Source organism: Euleptes europaea, chromosome 11 (assembly GCF_029931775.1).
Source record: "Euleptes europaea isolate rEulEur1 chromosome 11, rEulEur1.hap1, whole genome shotgun sequence".
Classification (NCBI taxonomy): domain Eukaryota; kingdom Metazoa; phylum Chordata; class Lepidosauria; order Squamata; family Sphaerodactylidae; genus Euleptes; species Euleptes europaea.
Genome location: NC_079322.1, coordinates 7,996,527 through 8,014,667, shown reverse-complemented (window position 1 = coordinate 8,014,667; position 18,141 = coordinate 7,996,527). Strand labels below are relative to the sequence as shown.

Genomic DNA, 18,141 nt, shown 5'->3' with positions numbered 1-18,141 from the left:
CCCTAAGTTGGGGTTGTCAACTCTGGGCTGGTAAATTCCTGGAGATTTGGAGGAGGTGCCAGGGAGGAGAAGGAACTCAGTGGGGTATAATGCAATAGCGTTCACCCTCCAAAGCAGCCATTTTCTCCAGGGAAACTGATCTCTGTCTCTGGAGATCAGCCGTTATCCTGGGAGACCCCCAGGTGCCAGCTGGAGGTTGGTAACCCTAAGTAACCTAAAATGCTGGTGTAGAGAGGATCTGCTCATCCCCAGCTGAAGAAGTGGGCTCTCTGCTCAACAAAAGCTGGAGTAAAATTTGGTTCTGCCACAAGAGAGACTCCAGTTTCTTTTGGTTCAAGGGAAGGGGCTACTTTGAGTGGAAATCCACCACCCACCACTTCCAAGCACACTGTCCTGGTAGTAGAAAAGAGCAAGAGTCCAGTAGCACCTTAAAGACTAACAAAATTTCTGGCAGGGTAGGAGCTTTTGTGAGCGGTGACTTCAGATACCGCTAAAATGTGTGTCCGTCCTTAAGTAGAGTCAATTCAGACCCCCAATGGCAATAGCAGGTAAATGAAACTAGCAGGTGTGATTGGATTAGGTGTGATATGCAGTGGGGTTGTAGGCATGGAGAAAGCATTGGTAACGAGACATGAATCTCAGGTCGCTATTCAATCCTGGAGAAGACATTGTCTTGAGCTTCATGATGAGTTGTAATTCAGCAGCCTCCCTTTCCCATTTCTCCCTTCGAAATGCCTTCATGAGAGAACTGCTGCTCCTAAAGCAGCAACGGAAGGGCCTGGGGGGGCTGCCACTTCCACGCTGAGACATTCCTGGCGGTTGGGCGGCGGCGGTTGGGCGAGCGCCTCGGCAGGGTGTCAAGCGACGCCTCCAACGCCAGCCTTTTCCCTCAGGGAACTGCCCCGGGTCGTCTGGAGAGGAGCTGGAACCCCGGGGGGGGGCCTCCAGGCCCCACCTGGAGGTTGGCGACCCCGGCGGCCCGCCAGGCCGCCCCCTGAGGAGAAGGAGGAGGAGGAGAGGGAGGCGCCGCCGCCCCTTCTGCCCTCGTCCTTTCCCGCCCGGCCGGGAAAAGAGCCGCTGCCGGGCAGCCGCAAGGCCGGGAAGGGGCGGCGGCCCTGAGGAGGGGGGATTCGGCCCCCCGGGGAGGCCGGCGGGAGGCTCCGGCAGCCCCCCCTCTCCTCCTCCGCCTCCTCCTCCGCCGGGCTTCCGGCCGGGGAGGAAGCGGGGCGGCGGGCGGAGGCGGCGCTGGGAAGGAGGCGGGCGCAGCATGGCGGTGCCCGGCGGGAGCGCGGCCCTGTCGGTGACCGTCACCTACGGTAAGGGCTCTGCCCGCGCGGGGGGCTGGGCGGGCCTCCGGAGGGGGGGCGCCGCCGCCTTCTCCTCTTCCCCCGCGCCGGGGCCTCCCTGGGCGGCCTCCCTCGCCCCCCTCCCCGGCGAAGGGCAGGCTGCGGGGCGGGCAGGGCCTCTGAGCGCGTGCGGAGCGCCGGCCGCGAGGGGAGGCTTGGCCGGCCCTCTCCGGGCGGGGGCCGCGGAGCCCACCCGGCCAAGCGGCCATTTTCTCCAGGGGAGCTGAGCCCGGTGGCGACGTGGGGCGAGGAAAGGGCCTCCTGGCCGGGAGGTCGGCGGACCCCCCCCCCCCAGGCCCGGCCCGGCGGGAGGCTCCGAAGGTGGAGCTGGGTCAGGCTCCCCCCGCCCGGGACGCTGGCGGGGCGGGGGGAGAGGCGGGCCTGCTAGGGTCGCCATCCTCCAGGTGGGGCCTGGAGCTCTCCTGGAATTACAGCTGATCTCCAGAGAAGGTTGCCAGCCTCCAGTGGCGGCTGGAGATCTCCTGGGGTTACAGCTGATCCCCAGGCAAAAGAGATCAGTGCAGCTGGAGAAGATGGGCCGCTTTGGCAGGTTGAAGAAGAGTCGGCTTTGCTAGGCCGACTTTGGCCCTTTGTGCACGGGAGGTTTGGCCTTGGGTTTGCTGCTCGGTAGATGCACGTTTTCCCCATCCAGATTCTCAAAACTCTGCAGGGGGGCTGATGGTTGAGCTTTGAGAACTCAGATGGGGAAAATGTGCCTCTACCGGTCAGCAAATCCCAGGCAAAACCTCCCGTGCGTCAATGGCCAATCTCTAGCGCTTAAGGGAGACTCAAACCGGCTTACAATCACCTTCCCTTCCCCACAACAGACACCCTGTGAGGTGGGTGGGGCTGAGAGAGCTCTAACAGAGCTGTGACTAGCCCAAGGTCACCCAGCCGGCTTCACGTGTAGGAGTGGAGAATCAAACCCAGATCAGACTCCGCCGCTCCAAACCACTACACCATGCTGGCTCTCTGGCTGGCATTATACCCCATTGAAGTCCCTCCGCTCCTCAAACTCCACCCTCCTGAGGCTCCACCCCCAAAATCTCCAGGTATTTCACAACCCGGAACTGGCAATCCTAGGTAGGGCCTGCCCACCTGCCCCCATTCTCTGCTCCGATGTGGATCCCTGTCCGAGGTTGCTTGTGAGCACTGTTGACAAACACACTTGTCAAGCCTTGTGAACACACAAGAGTATGGACTGGGAGACCCAGGTTCGAATCCCTGCTTAGCCGTGGAAGCTCTCTGGGTGACCTTGGGCCAATCACACACCCTCAGCCTAGCCTACCTCACAGGCTTGTTGTGAGGATAACATGGAGGAGAGGAGGACAGCGTGAACCGCTTTGGGTCTACATTGGAGAAAAAGGTGAGGTATAAATGAAGTATGTAATAATAAGAACAGCATAGGGTTGCCAACCTCCAGGTGGTGGCTGGAGATCTGAGTACATCAAATCAAGCACAACAAATAAGCAACACTGATTGTTTATTACCGGGACTGATTATGGCAGTTTCATGAGGGATATGTATAAATCAGTATGCAGAGATTGGGGCAGGGGTGCCAATAGTGGCAAATCATAAACCTCCATCTATACATAGTCATTCATATACTAGGGTAGCCAAACTCCAGGTGGGGTCTGGAGATTTCCTCGAATTACAGCTAATATCCGTACTACAGAGATCAGTTGCCCTGGAGAAAATGGCTACTTTGGATGGTTAACTCTACAGCAATATGCTCTGCTGAGGTCCCTCTCCTCCCCAAATCCCGCCCTCCTCAGGCCCCACCCCTAAAATCTCCAGGTATTTCCCAACCTGGAGTTGGCAGCCCTAAGCATAAATCCTCCCTCCTCCCCCCAATTCTGGATTGTCCTTGTCCTTAACAGGACTCAAAACGTATGTAAGATGACCTCTGTTGGGGTGAAACAAACCATTTTGTCTCCGTGAGGCTCATCAGTCATGGATTGGCTCTGGGAAAAGGGGTTCAGGTGGGCCCTAGTGAGGGATTCACGTGTTTTGAGGTAAGCCCCTGGGATGCAGAAATTCAGCTTTTCCTGCGCCTTTCCAGGGACAGTTGGTATGGTTCCGGGTGAGTGTTGTGGTTAGAATGCTGGATTAGAGTCTGAGAGACCCAGGTTCGAATCCCCACTCTGCCACGGAAACTTGCCATGTGACCTTGGGCCAGACATGCACTCTCAGCCTAACCTACTTCACAGGGTTGTTGTGAGGATAAAACAGAGGAGAGGAGAACAACTCAAGTCGCTTTTGGTCCCCATTGAGGAGAAAAGTGGTATATAAATGAAGTAAACAAATAAATACAGTTTACTGTGAATCTCACTGGGTCATCTTGAATTGATCACTGGGTTGGATGTAGTAATCCGACAGCAGAAGGGGCTGGAGGATGTGGATCTTTTTCTTGTTGTTCTCCCCCGCCCAGCAGTCCTTTTTGACTGAGAAAGTTGATAGGTGGGGCTATAGGTGAGACCCTTGGGGACTAATAGGCATGTGGGGCAGGAAGAGGAAAGGGTTGAAATGAGCATTCTTGCCTTTTCTGTCTGCAGAGCTGCAGTGAGGGAAGAGGGTAGTTCATAGAAACATAGAGTTGGAAGGGGCCAGATAGGCCATCTAGTCCAACCCCCTGCTTAATGCAGGATCAGCCTAGAGCATCCCTGACAAGTGTTTGTCCAGCCGCTGCTTAAAGACTGTCAGTGAGGGGGAGCTCACCACCTCCCTAGGTAGCTGATTCCATTGTTGAACAACTCTTAATGTAATTTTCCCCCCTAATATTCAGTGGTACTTTTCCTCCCACAATTTAAACCCATTATTGCAAGTCCTATCCTCTGCTGCCAACAGGAACAGCTCCTTGCCCTCCTCTAAGTGATAGCCCTTCAAATAGTTTCCCCCCATTCCCCCTCCTCAGCTCAGACCATCCACCCACATGAGTATTAGTCCCCTTGGGCCCCATGATTATAGAAATGAACTTCTAGGATCTGAAAGGACTACTGGAGGGAGGGGGAAGAAAGGAAGATATGTGATCCTTGCACCCATGGGTCACCGGATCCAACCCAATCTCTCTCAGACTAACCTGCCTCACAGGATAAAAGGTGAGGCTAAAATGGATGGCAGAACCATGCACGCTATTATCTTGGATGGAGGGCAGAATTAAAAAGTACTGAATAAATAATCAGGCTGCTGCTGAGCTCCTGTCTGTCTGTTACAGGCTCAGGGGCATGACCAGTTGCAAGTGTTAATTTCAATGCAGACTGGCTCAGGCCACAATTTTTTTTAAAATTCTATTATTATGGCTTTTAGGTAGTGAAAAGCATAATCTTCAGATCGCTTCTCAAGAAGAAGATAGCCAGCCAACAGTACGTGATATGGCTCTCTTAATTGAACAAGTAACCGGAGTTCCACTTTCTTTTCAGAAATTGATATATAAAGGTATGTAACAATTGTATATTTCTTTATTTCGCCTATTTATACCTCTCTCACTGAGACCCATGGCGGATTGCAAACTCTTCTGCGTCAGTGGTGTTCTGAATTAAGTATTAAACATCCATATGTGAATAATCTTTTGACACCATATTCAGCAAGGTAAAGACTGATTTCCCTTCTGAACAGTTACAGCAATATTTTATTTAATTCCCAGAATAAACTGTGAAACGTTTAACATTCCAAAATACATATTGTGCAGGGAAGGGCCGTAGCTCAGTGGTAGAACATCTGCCATGGCATGTAAAAGGTCCCAGGTTCAATCCTTGGCATCTCCAGTTAAAAGATCTGGTAGTAGTTAATGTGAAAGACCTCTGCCTGAACCCTGGAGAGCTGCTGCCAGTCTTTGACAATACTGATATTCATAGATTAAGGGTCTGATTCAGTATAAGGCAGCTTCATGTGTTTGTGTGTGAGTTAATTCTATAGAAAAAGATAACTGTGCACTATTAATTCCTCTAGCTTTGGGTTTTTAATTAGTAGTTTTCCATTAACACAGTTTGTATGAAGATATCCATAGCTGCCTGATGTTGAACCAAAGCACTGGTCCATCAGTGTAGCGTTCGCTAGCTGGCAGTGGCTCCCCTGAGTTTCCAGTGGTGAAAGGTCTTTCTCAACATCAGCTGTGCTGAGATCCTTTCACCGGAGATGCTAGGGATTGAACCTGGAACCCAAATGCCAAGGGTGATCTCGATCAGTGGCTCATCCTCAAACATATGAAGCTGCCTTACACAGATAATGTAACACTGAAGAAGATAAGGTAGAAGTTACAACATTTCACTTCCATTGAACTTTTGAATGGTGGTCCTGCCCCCACAACTAGGATCCTTTACTTACAAATTGGCTGTTTTCAGCCCACTTTAAGCCACTCTTCTCCACAGTTTCACTCAGCCAGACTTCCTCCTTTTCCTGCTCAGCTTCCCCAGCTGCCAACTCCTGACTGCTCCTCTTAACGGCTACTTTCCAACCCTCTCTCCCCAACATTCCATCAGCTCTCATTGGTTGCTCTTAGGGAGAGGCGGGACCTATCCTGTCCATCACAATGAGTCATCATCATCATCATTTTATTTGCAGTCATAGACCATCAAACAAATTGAATTTACATAACTGAATAATATATAGTAAAACATGTACAAAATAAAATTTAAATTTAAATGCTTAAAAATGTAAAGAAAATGCAGAGGTACATAGCTAATTAATATCAAGTAGAATGAAAGCTGTATATTATTAAAATTGGAATGCTTAATAATAGCAAAAGCTTGGTAAAATAAGAATCAGAAAGAACATACATTAAGTATAGATAAATATAGATAAGGCTTTTGATAAGGTTCCACATAGTATTCTAGTTGACAAATTGGGAAAATGTGGTTTAGATCCTATTATTGTTAGATGGATCTGCAACTGGTTGACAGATCGTACCCAAAGAGTGCTTGTTAATGGTTCCTCATCCACTTGGAGGGAAGTGACTAGTGGAGTTCCTCAGGGATCTGTGCTGGGCCCTGTGTCGTTCAATATCTTTATAAATGATTTGGATGAAGGAATAGAGGGGATGCTTATTAAATTTGCAGATGATATTAAATTGGGAGGGGTAGCAAATATGGTAGAAGACAGAGCCAAGATGCAGGATGATCTTGACAGGCTGGAGAAGTGGGCTAGAACTAATAAAATGCACTTCAACAAAGACAAATGTAAAGTTCTGCATTTAGGTAGGAAAAATCAAATGCATAATTATAGGATGGGGGAGACTTGTCTGAGCAGTAGTGTGTGTGAAAAGGATCTTGGGGTCTTAGTAGACCAAACACAACATGAGTCAGCAGTGTGATGCGGTAGCTAAAAAGGCAAATGCAGTCTTGGGCTGCATCAACAGAAGTATAGTGTCCAGATCACGCGATGTGATGATATCGCTTTACTCCGCTCTGGTTAGACCTCAACTAGAGTACTGTGTTCAGTTTTGGGCACCACAATTTAAAAAAGATGTAGACAAGCTGGAACGTGTCCAGAGGAGGGCAACAAAGATGGTGAGGGGTCTAAAGACCAAGTCCTATGAGGAAAGGTTGAAGGAGCTGGGTATGTTTAGCTTGAAGAAGAGAAGACTGAGCGGTGATATGATAACCATGTTCAAGTACCTGAGGGGCTGTCATACTGAGGATGGTGCCGAGTTGTTTTCTATTGCCCAAGAAGGTCGGACCAGAACTAACGGGTTGAAATTAAATCCAAAGAGTTTCTGTCTAGACATTAGGAAGAATTTTCTAACAGAGCGGTTCCTCAGTGGAACAGGCTTCCTCGGGAGGTGGTAAGCTCTCCTTCCCTGGAGGTTTTTAAGAAGAGGTTAGATGGCCATCTGTCAGCAATGCTGATTCTGTGACCTTAGGCAGATGATGAGAGGGAGGGCATCTTGGCCATCTTCTGGTCACTAGGGGTGTGAGGGGGGGGAGGTAGTTGTGAATTTCCTGCATTGTGCAGGGGGTTGGACTTGACCCTGGTGGTCCCTTCCAACTCTATGATTCTATAAATACAGTATGCAGAATACACATTCTCAATTTCCTCGGCTACTGTATTGACTTAAGCGATCTTTGCCTTATTTTCATTGCTAACCGAGCAAATCTGGCCATGCTAGCAAATAAGTTAACTATAGTGTCCGATAGGAGGAGCGCTAGATGTTGTTTTCTCAGAGATCTGAGGCAGTCCACTAATAATGGAATCAATGAACCTGTGCTGATATGATCATATAATTTATACTCAGATAGCACTTGTTCGGTGGCCTCAAGAGCATCCTGCTTGCATATGCATCTACGTGTTTCTAATGGGCGTTTATTATATATCCCATCTATGAACTTGGGAGGCAGGGCGTTATGCCAAAGAAGCATAAAGGCTCTGCAATATTCAGGATTTGTACTATTGGGCAGATATAACATGGTGTCACAATGAGTCATTAAAAAGTTCTCGGGTTAGAAGCAGACTATAAATTTCATATATTTCTTTCAGATGAGACTTTGGAGATTCAAATCAGTAGAGAAGTTTCGAAATCTTTTATCTGAAGCAGAGATTAGGTTAATGTGTGTAGAAAGCATTAAGTAATTTTGACAGTCTTCTTGAATATATGTAAAATGCTGTTTTAGAGTTTATGAAATAACTGAGAGTTTTCTCTCTCCATTCCTTTTAGGAAAATCCTTGAAAGAAATGGAACAGCCTTTATCATTGTTCGGAGTTAAAAACGGTTGTAAAGTTATGCTGATTGGAAAAAGGGTACCTTTCAAGTTATGGTTATTTCATTTTATGGGTGTTCAATCAATGGCAGTGTAGAATATGTCTACAGAAAGCTGCCAGACGTAAGCAGTGTTTTTTCCTCTCTGGGACTGGCAGGGAATCTGGTCCCTTGCTAATTGCACTCCAGTACAGAGAGGACAGAAACCTTCCTTACTTTCCATGCTAATTAAAGAAAAGATAAGGTAAAATGGGCCATGCAGGGGATCAATAAAACACAGAGGAATAGGAGAGTGACCTGTAGCAGGAACACCATAGCAGAGATTATTAATTACTCATTTATGTTGCCCAAGGTGGGCAAGTTTTTGCTGACAGTGTGTATAGGTGGTGGTTTGCTTAGCAGGAGTTTGCCCTTCGGTCTTCCATGTTCATTATCTGTGAGAGAAATGAGCAGAAAGGATCCTCCCACCTGCCCTTGGGCCAGTAGAAGAAGCAGTGTGGGTGGTGGAAATGATGTCACACCCGCCGAGGCAAAAAGCCAGGTGTGACATCAGCTGGCACTCTACAAAATGTATGACTCAAGTCCAGGAACACCTTAGAGATCTACAAGAGTTTTGGGGTATGAGTAATGGTACCACGTAGAGACAGAGGCCAGGATGCTGAATTGGAACAATAATGGATTTCTAACAGTGTAATCCTAAACAGAGTTGCACCCTTCTAAACCCATTGTCTTCAATGCATTTAGACGTCTATAAATAACTCTGCTTAGGTGAGCACTGTGAATCTTTGATAATTGTACTTTTAAAACTTTTAAAAATTTAGCGTACTCTTCTCTTGTAAATATCTGTAGTCTTGTGAATGTAAAAGGGTGTTGTCTTCCTTGAATGGATGCAGAACAGTCCTGAAGAAGAGACGGAATTAAAGAAATTAAAAGATTTGGAGAAATCAGTGGAGCAGATAGCCAAAAGAATAGAGGAAGTTAATAAAGAACTTGGAGGTATTCAGAAAGTAAGTTGCTTCGAGTTTCAACATTTCACCTTCTTTATATTTTTAGTTAATATTGTAGATGGTTGACCCGTCTTGATATTTTTGATGCCCTTTCTTTCAAACATTCATGAACTGCTTTGAGAGCCTGCCTGGCCAGAAGCAGTAGTCTATATATATTTTAAAAATTAAGGGCGCTTTCACACGTCCTGAATCCACTTTCAATGCACTTTAGCAATCGTTTGCAAGTAGATTTTGCCATTTCACACAATAAAATCCAGCTGCAAAGGGCATTGAAAGTGGATTGAAAGTGCATTATTCAGGATGTGTGGAAGCGCCCTAAAAGATTCTGAAGTTTGGGAAGGGGTAGGTAGATTTTTTTTCCTGATTAAATTTGTTTTTAATATTTACAATATTTATATGTCTGCTGTGTTGGGATTGTTTGTCTCACCGACATACATTCAATTTTGTGGTGGTGTTGGGAGGTTAGGAAACCTCCGTTCCCCTTAAGTTTAGTCCAGCTCCATGAACTTCCACCCAGTATTTGCTTCCTGGCTTAGCTAATTTGAAGCCATCTCAGTTCTGTCCCACCCAGACATTTTTGCTAATTTCACCCTTTCAAAACCAAGAAGAGTGTGTTTACATTTGCCAGAAGAAATGCCACCAGTAATTAAAAATTGATTTGGCACTGGCAAAATAATTCCAGCCATATTTCCAATGCAGGATAGCACAGCCCCCCACATCTCCCTGCAGTCTCCCTCAATGCAGGATTCTGTTAAGCTATATTGAAGTGCCAGTTAGAAATTCCGTTCTGTTCAACAGCAAGTGTTTTGTGTCCTTTTCAATCCCTCCCCTCATATTTACCTTTTTCTGAAGAAGCACCATGATAGAGTGGTAAGCTGCAGTACTGCAGTCCAAGCTCTGCTCACAACCTGAGTTTGACCTCAACCGAAGTCGGTTTCAGGTAGCTGGATCAAGGTTGACTCAGCCTTCCATCCTTCCAAGGTCGGTAAAATGAGTACCCAGCTTGCGGGGGTTAATTGTAGATTACTGGGGAAGGCAATGGCAAACCACGTCGTAAACAAAGTCTGCCTAGTAAATGTCAGGATGTGATGTCATCCCATGGGCCAGAAGTGAGATAAATTTAAGGCAGGGCTCAACAAATCCCAGACTCTAGGTTTCCTTGGAGCCTAAAATCATTGTGGCACCTAGGAATTTCAGCAGTAATTTTATTGTAGTGCGTCCTGGCAGTTTTCAGTGGAAATACAAAGCTTTGATCCAACCAGTTTTTCCACTGTTGGAAAAGAGAGGAAGGAGTCACCTTTGACTTCTATGTTTGGTTTCTTGGGACCTCAGTGGAGAAATGCCATGTGGCAGGAGAAAAAAAAGGAGAGCAGGGTGCAAGGTTGAGAGTTTATTTAGCTCTTCTAGATCTCTATGCGTTTTGCATTTTGCTTCGTCAGGAGATCTAGTACAAACTACAATTATAAATTCAATTAAAATATATAACATTGGTAAATAATTATTCCTTTAAAAATGCAATATGCGTAGGGATCTAGAGGAGCTAAATAAACTCCCAGGCCCTGCCCGTTGCCCTCCTTTTTCCTCCTGCCCACTGGTGCAGTCTTCTCTTTCTCCCAAATGCCATGTGGGACAGGGGGCTGTAATAAAGAGGGGAATTGGCTAAGACTTGAGTGAAAAAGCTGCCTGGATAGAGCCCAGATTTTTAATTATCGCATCAGAATGTTTTGTTGCATGCTAGAAAAATAAATGTGCATCCATTGCTTGTATATATGCAAATTAGCTTTATAGCCATTCAATGGAGGTGGAAGAAATTTAGTGAAATTAAATTTTGACCGTGCACAATAGACTATTCTGTATTAGTTATATTATTTAGAGAAGCTGCCTTCAGTATGCATCGCTTAAATCTCTTGTACAATATATTTTCTGTGCAGGGTTTTTTAGCGAAGAATCTTCAAAACGAAGCTCTTAACCAGTTGGACAAGCGAATCAAGGGAACTGCTGAGCAGTTTATGAAGATTCTGGAACAGATAGATGCCATTGTGAGTGAATAGCGGGTCACTGTGCAGAAACTGCTGCGGTTGCCCTGAGTGTCTGTCGACTGATATGGAAAGTCTGACCCTGCTGGTCCTTCTGGACTCTGCACTGCAGGCTTTGATTCCACTGACCTCGGTATCCTTCTGAATCTCCTTGCTAAGATGGGGCTGGAAGGTTTAGCGTGATGTTGGTTTTGCTCCTTCTTCGGGTTCCAGAAGGGGATTCTAGGCTTCGCTGGAACCCTTGGCCACTGATGCATGGGGATGTCGAGTTCAGGCTTGGTCCTTCATGTTTTTTTACATCTACCTGATGTAGATATGAAAGCAGTATTTGTTCAGCTGCACTGGCTCCCAGATGGTTTCTGTGCTTAATTCAAGGTGCTGGTTTTGCCCTTAAAAGGACCGAATTATCTGGAGAACTGCTGCCATCCATACCAATCTGCCCTGGCTTTGTGGTCAATGCACAGTGCCTTCTGGTAGGAAACCAGCCTTAGGTTAGGCTGGCTGGACACCTGGAAGAGATTTTCTGTTGCTGCCCCCTGTCTGTTCAGTTCCCTCCCCTATGAAGTGAGATTGGTGCTGCCTCCGCAGGCCTTCCCACCAAGCAAAGGACTTTTCCTTTCCAGAAGGCCTTTGAGCTGGACTGCAATATGGAATAGTACTCATGTCTTATGGCCTGCCATGCCAAAACCCTCTTTCCACTGCTCTGGATCAGCAGCTGCAGAGAAAAATGGGGAACCTACACAAGCCTGTTCCTATGCGGAATACACCCCTGGGCCTGTTTTGCATTTTCAGATGGCTTTGTGAATATTACAGAAAATTGTTTTGTGTTTTAGCCGCTTTAAGAACCCACTGGGTAGCAGTGCTCTACAAACGCAGAAATAATATGCTCTGGGTCCCTGAGACCAATGGCAAGAAGGTGTAGGACTTTGTTTTGTTTTTCAGTGTAGCTTGGCTTTGTAACAATAGGATGGCAACCAACGCAAGATATGTATAATCAAAACTGGCAACTTTTTGAGTTAGAACCCTGTTAAAAGGAGACAGACTCAGAAAAATTCCCCCCATCAACAATGGAGGATTACATACCCAACTGGTATTAAATGTAATAAAATGACTACCAGACTGATTTGGCTAGGTTTCAGTTAAACAAGTCTGTTAAATGCACATGTCATTTATTATTTTATTTACTTTGTTTATATCCTGCTTTTCTCCTCTGTGGGGACCTAAAGAAGCTTACAACATTCTCCCCTTTCTCTGCTTTACCCTCACAACAACAATCCTGCGAGGGTAGGCCAGGCTGAGAGAGAATGACTGGCCTAACATCACAACAAGATTTCATGGCACAAATCTGGGTCGCCCAGTGACTAGTTACAAGCTTTTTTCCCAAAAAAAAAGAACTGGGGAGAGGAACTATTTGTTATTTACTGATAACCCAGTATATAATCTTGTGTTCTGAGTAATGAATTCTTGGATGAAGATATAATTTAATAGTCGTAACTGGACTGACTATTAATTATGTCGTATTTTATAGAGCTGAGACCGGGAACGGGGCTAAACAGAAGCCGCAGTAGATGAAGCCATCCCAGCATGGCTGCCGTTCGTTGTCGGCCTTCCACAGAAGCACTCACCAACACACCCAGTGTTGGGGATGTTTTTCATCCTGGTGAGTAAATTCTGTGGAACCAGGTGACCCTTTCTTGTCAGGCCGACAGGCCCCAGGGCCGTGCAGCATTGGGCAGCCTTCAGCAATCGCTTTTCAGTCTAGTCAAAAACGATTGACTCCAGACTTGGCAGGAGGAGGAGGAGGCTGCATTGTGCAGGGGTTGAGGCAGAGCTGCGTAGCATGTGCAGGAAGCATGGAGGGGGAGCGCGGCCTACATTGTTGAACTTCTGTAGGAGCAGAAAAAAGTGGCAGTGGCAGTATCCTTATCTGCTGTGTTCTTGAAAAATGGTTGTGCCGTTAACCCTCGCCATCTGTGGAGTTGTGACTTGCAGTTGCAGCCCAGTCACACGATGCTGCTTTTTACTCCCACGATGCCATCATCGCAGTCTTATTATATTGCTGTTGGGGGGCAGCAGACCCCCGCGCTCTTAGTATTCACTGATTTTTGCCATTCACACTGATCCTGGGAACAGATCATTCACATATGATGACGGTCTTCCAGAGAGGTGGGTCCCATCCCTCCCCGTTTCCTCTTCCTTGACACTGTAACCCTGTGCCTGATTACTCTGCACTGAGCCCCACTGAACTCAAAAATGTTTGTTTCTTGCCAAGCGTGCTGTCTTACGCACGCTTACCTGGGAGGAAATAAGAACATAAGAAGAGCCCTGCTGGATCAGACCAGTGGTCCTTTTCGCTCAGCATCTTGTCTCACGCTGTGGCCAACCAGTTCCTCTGGAGGTCCAGCAGCAGGGCATGGAAGCCAAGGCCTTCCCCTGAGGTTGCCTCCTGGCGCTGGGGTTCAGAAATTGACTGCCTCTGAATGTAGTGGTTAAGAGGGGCAGACTTTAATCTGGAGAACGAGGTTCGTTTCCCCACTCTTCCACTATTTAATACTGTATTCAGTATGCTGGTTGTTTGTCAATGCTCTTCATAATTTTAGGGGTGTAGCTAGTTTTGTGAGTAATTGAATATTTTTGTATGCTCATAGCATAATGCAAACACTCAGGTCATTCTTCACCTGCCAATAAGGTATTATTTGCAGTGGATCTTTACCTGGAAACTCACTGAGTTTTTATAACAGCTCAGATATTATGCAATATGCTTATTGAACCTGCTTGAAATTCAGGTTGGAGAACTATTCAAGTCAGGGTTGCTCTGCTCTGCAAGACTTTGCTATAGAGTCCTGGCCAGACACTGATACTCGCTGCGGGGCCCATATTACCTCAGTACTTTAAATGGTTGCCTGGTCATGTTCAGGCCCAATCCAGAGGGTTGGTATCGAACTTTACATTCCTAAATGGTTTGTGGCTGCCACCTCTTCCCAGTGCAACCTGTTCATGATTGGAGTTCATCATCTGGTGCGCAGGGAAGGAGGCCAGCTTAACTAGCACGCACAGCAGGACACTTTCAGTGGTGGCCCCCCAGTTTATGAAACCCCCTACCCCAGGAAATGTGCATTTCATCCATTCTCAAATCCTAACCCAGGGACCCTGAAATCCACTTTCTGAATGGCTTCTAGATAGTTCTGATTGAAAACTATCCACAAATATGCGCTATTCATTAAATTGTGTGTGTGTGAGGAGGCACTTGACATTCCATTAAGTTTTGTAATGCTCTCTAGAAAACTAGGCTGCATCAGCAACACACCCTAAAAAACATCTTTAAAACTTCAGAATCTATTGTGAGCTTTTTCTTGCTTTGGTAATTCCTTTCAGCCCTGCCCTAGTTAGCCCAGGCTAGCCTGATCTCAGAAGCTAAGCAGGGTTGGCCCTGGTTCGTACTTGGATGAGAGACCAAGGAAGTCCAGGGTCATTACATGGAGGCAGGCAATGGCAAACCACCTCTTCTCCTCTCTTACCTTGAAAACCTCATGCGAGGTTGCCATGAGTCGGCTGTGACTTGACAGCACTTTCCAACACCAATTCTGTGCAATGGCTGTATGGAAACTGAATGTGCCAGGAGCTGCCCAGCACTTGGGAGAGGCATTTGCTAACTCTGCAATGTAGCTTATGGAGATCGCTAGCTGGGCTGTTGAACTGATTATTCAGTGACTTAAGGTTGTACAGCTGACTCTGTTTTGCTAATCATCCCTGTGGGGTGCTTACTTTGGATTGCAGTTGAGGCATATATTGGGACACAGCTGAACATTTCAATGTGGCGTATTTGGGCATAGGCCTTCCTCTGCTTTTTTCAAGAATAAGCAATGTCAGCCTTGTGGTTTCATTTGTTTTTTTCACAGGCTCTCCCAGAGAACTTCAATGACTGCAAACAGAAGAAGAAGGGGCTCGTGAAAAAGGTTCAGGTAAGGCCTGGGCTGAAACGTATTTTTCTAAATGCAAGAAAATTAGGGTGTACAACTTCCAGACTTAGAGGGAACGGCATCACTTCTGGAAGAGGCTGCTTCTACTAGCATCAAAATGCTAGTATTAAGAGGGTTGAATTTGGATGGCAGATCTCATTAATAGAGAGTAGTACTACTTAAAAACTAAACAAACCTATATGCATGCTTGTCTCAAGAATAAATAGCTATAGGTGACCCTAGAGTTTTACATACCCTGAAGTAAAAGACTGGAAACCTGTAATTTTCTTTTAAAGTTGGCAAGTTTGGTTTCCAAGCATATAGCTCCAGTTCAGTTGAGCCTCTTTACAGGCACCCAAGGAAATGTGGACACACACAGCGGAGCCTCTGTTTTTGCAGACTACATTTACCCATTTAAGGCATCACAAGCCATTTTCCCCAAAAAATGTAAAGAATTAGCAATGCAGTATTAAATGGCAGTTTGACAAGATTAATTGGAAGTCATACTGTTGGTTTGATCTTTGCTCAAACATGACTGGATCATGGTAGAAGAATTCTATAATTTTTAAAACAATAGGATTGGGGAGTTTCTCTTCATATAGTACTGCATTGGAACCTTCTTTTTCATGCTGTCCAAGATGCTTACTGGAACCTCAAAAACATTCATAATCTTTTATCCAGGGTAAGAAAAGGGTGGCTACCTTGGTCTGTCTGAGGAAAGAGTGACATTCTGCCTAATTGTGGCATTGCCTTTACTGAAAACAAACTGATGTGAATGCACCTGAAACTTCTTGTTTCATATTTTATATGAGAAAATACACTCTGGATTGATGATGGTAACAATCTGCACTTCCGTTGTGAGTCTGCACAAGAAGACTGCTTTGATTTCAAGGAGATAGCAAACCACAATATCTAGGCTTGGAGTTTAGAGGCGGATGGTAGGGCTGAGCTGTTGAAATTGAGGGTCTTGCACAACCAGGATTTTGGGTGTGTCTCTTTACCTTGCACACATAAATTAGGCTTCACCTAGATTTAAGGCAGTGTGAATGTGTGAAGTGGCTCTGTTGCATTTCTGTCACTGTCGGGGTTTACGCCAGGTACTTCTGAAGTGGACCAGTTTGGAATCTCCTAGAATATTGTGCAGAAGGAACATTTGTATGTAGATTCAACATTTGTTGGTTTCTTGGCATTAACAATGTTGCCTAGGCTATTGAGAATCCAAAAGATCCGAAATGGAAGCATTGATCCACATTCTACAGTGAGAACAAACTATTAAGAAAAAAACAGAGGCAAATACCTGATGATCATACTTGGTTGTAGAGGCCAACCTTTTATGATGGAGTTGTTGAATCCTATGGATTTCAGGGCTCTTTGGTGTCTTAATGCTAGTCAGGTGAATGTATTAAAAGTTGTGTTTGTGGACTGTATGTCTCCTCCAGCAAACCATAATTTGGAAGTGCAAAGTAAGCCTCAGGAATGTACATGGTTGCCTCTCTGGTGTGAACTGGAGCTCCCCCCCCCCCCGATCAGCCTTAACTATGCTTAGCACTGCACCAATACTAACCATGATTACCACTAACCAAGCTCCATCTTAACCACGGTTTGTAAACCCACTCTCATTTAAGCCTCTTGAAAACCCTGGTTAGCACTGATGCTGATGAAATGCAAAATCGTGGTTAAGCTGGATGAAAGAACAGAAGGGAGCATTTGGATGTTGCAGCAGACTTCTCCTTCTCTGGCAAGCAGGATTTATCTGCTTTGCTTCCTCACTCCTCCCCTCTTCCTTGCAACTTGGACTTCATTTACTGCTGGAGAGGTGAAAGGTCAAGTGGGAGGGGGACCTCTTCCCAAAGCTGTCTTTTGATTGGTAAGTCTGGTTACTGGCACACCAGACACCCAGGGGCTCCTTTGGAATTCTGTCACGGGGTGGTGGGTGACCCCATAAATATGGCTGCCACAGAACATCTGCACTGACAATAACCCTTCAACATTTCAGGCAGAAGCTGTTTAACAGGATGCCTTTTAAAATGAATGTCATTTAATAATATTTTCTCACACATTCTCATTCATGCTATGTAGTTCCTTGTGTTGTGGTGGTAGCTGCTGCCGAAACAAGTTTTTAAAAACCTGCACAACCAATCAGGTCTCCAATGGCCAATCGAAAGCCCTGCTGGCCAAGAGCTCCACCTGGCCCTGGCCGCTTTCTAAAAACACTTGGTGGGGGCCAGGAAAGGTGTCGGTGGGCACCACGTTGGGGACTCCAGTCTAGTCGTCCAATAATAAGCTGGGGTTTGTTCTTGCTGCTTTTCGTATGGTAAAAATACCACTTTTTTTTTTAGGCATAGTATTGTATTAAATATCCTGTTTAATTCTTGGATTTTGTTTTCAGGCTTTTCTTGCACAGTGCGATACAGTGGAAGGAAGTATTGGTCAAGAAATGGATAAGCTACAGTCGAAGAACATGGCTCTGGCAGAATGAGGCATTCATTTAAGTAACTAAAAGAAATAATTGCTCTGTGAGCAAGAAGAAGAGTTTGCTCTTGATTTTGGAGCACCTGTGTTAGTGTTCAAGATTTTATTTTAAGCGGAGTCCAGTAAAATTATTGCATGTTGGTCATTGCTCGCTGGTTTGTATGCACTCCTTAGAGCTCTTCTTTCCACAAAAATTCTGCAGTTCTTTAATATGTTCAAAACCTGCCTTTGTGTGGTCAAATATGTTTCAGCTAACTAAATGTTGCATTTTGTAAACCATTCAGAGCAATAAGTAATGTAACGCTGACAGTGTTGAGTACTTGTACATGGTCTTGGATGCAGGAACGATTTAACTGCAGCAAGGATTCTCTCTGTCTTAATTTCCGAATGCCTAAATTGGAATGTAATGTTAAGATGTCTTGTACTTCAACTAGTGGCTGTACATCAGTAAGCTTGATCCTAATCTTTATATAGTCATGATATATGGTGCATACATTTTGCATTCTCAAGTACAGTTTCCCTTGGAATGATGATGAAAATGCAGATAGGTAATTCATTGCATCAAATAAATTTGGATAATCCATTATCAAGAGTTTGCCGAACTCTTTCAGACTTTTTGCCTTCAGTTGG

General features: G+C 45.7%; 1 protein-coding gene across 1 annotated transcript; it reads left to right on the top strand.

The window, feature by feature from the left end:
• Window positions 1-1,267: 1,267 nt before the first annotated feature.
• BAG1 (BAG cochaperone 1) lies at window positions 1,268-17,823 on the top strand. Its single transcript, XM_056857633.1, has 7 exons — window positions 1,268-1,316; window positions 4,653-4,781; window positions 7,996-8,078; window positions 8,931-9,044; window positions 10,976-11,083; window positions 14,980-15,042; window positions 17,429-17,823. The coding sequence occupies exons 1-7, from the start codon at window positions 1,268-1,270 to the stop codon at window positions 17,516-17,518; spliced, it is 636 nt and encodes a 211-aa protein (XP_056713611.1). The 3' UTR covers window positions 17,519-17,823.
• The last annotated feature ends 318 nt before the right edge of the window (window positions 17,824-18,141 follow it).

Coding starts and splice junctions, on each gene's coding strand:
- BAG1 (XM_056857633.1), top strand. CDS start 1,268: ATGGCGGTGCCCGGCGGGAGCGCGGCCCTGTCGGTGACCGTCACCTAC. Junction 8,079..8,930: donor TTATGCTGATTGGAAAAAGG/GTACCTTTCAAG, acceptor GAATGGATGCAG/AACAGTCCTGAAGAAGAGAC. Junction 11,084..14,979: donor TGGAACAGATAGATGCCATT/GTGAGTGAATAG, acceptor TTTTTTTCACAG/GCTCTCCCAGAGAACTTCAA.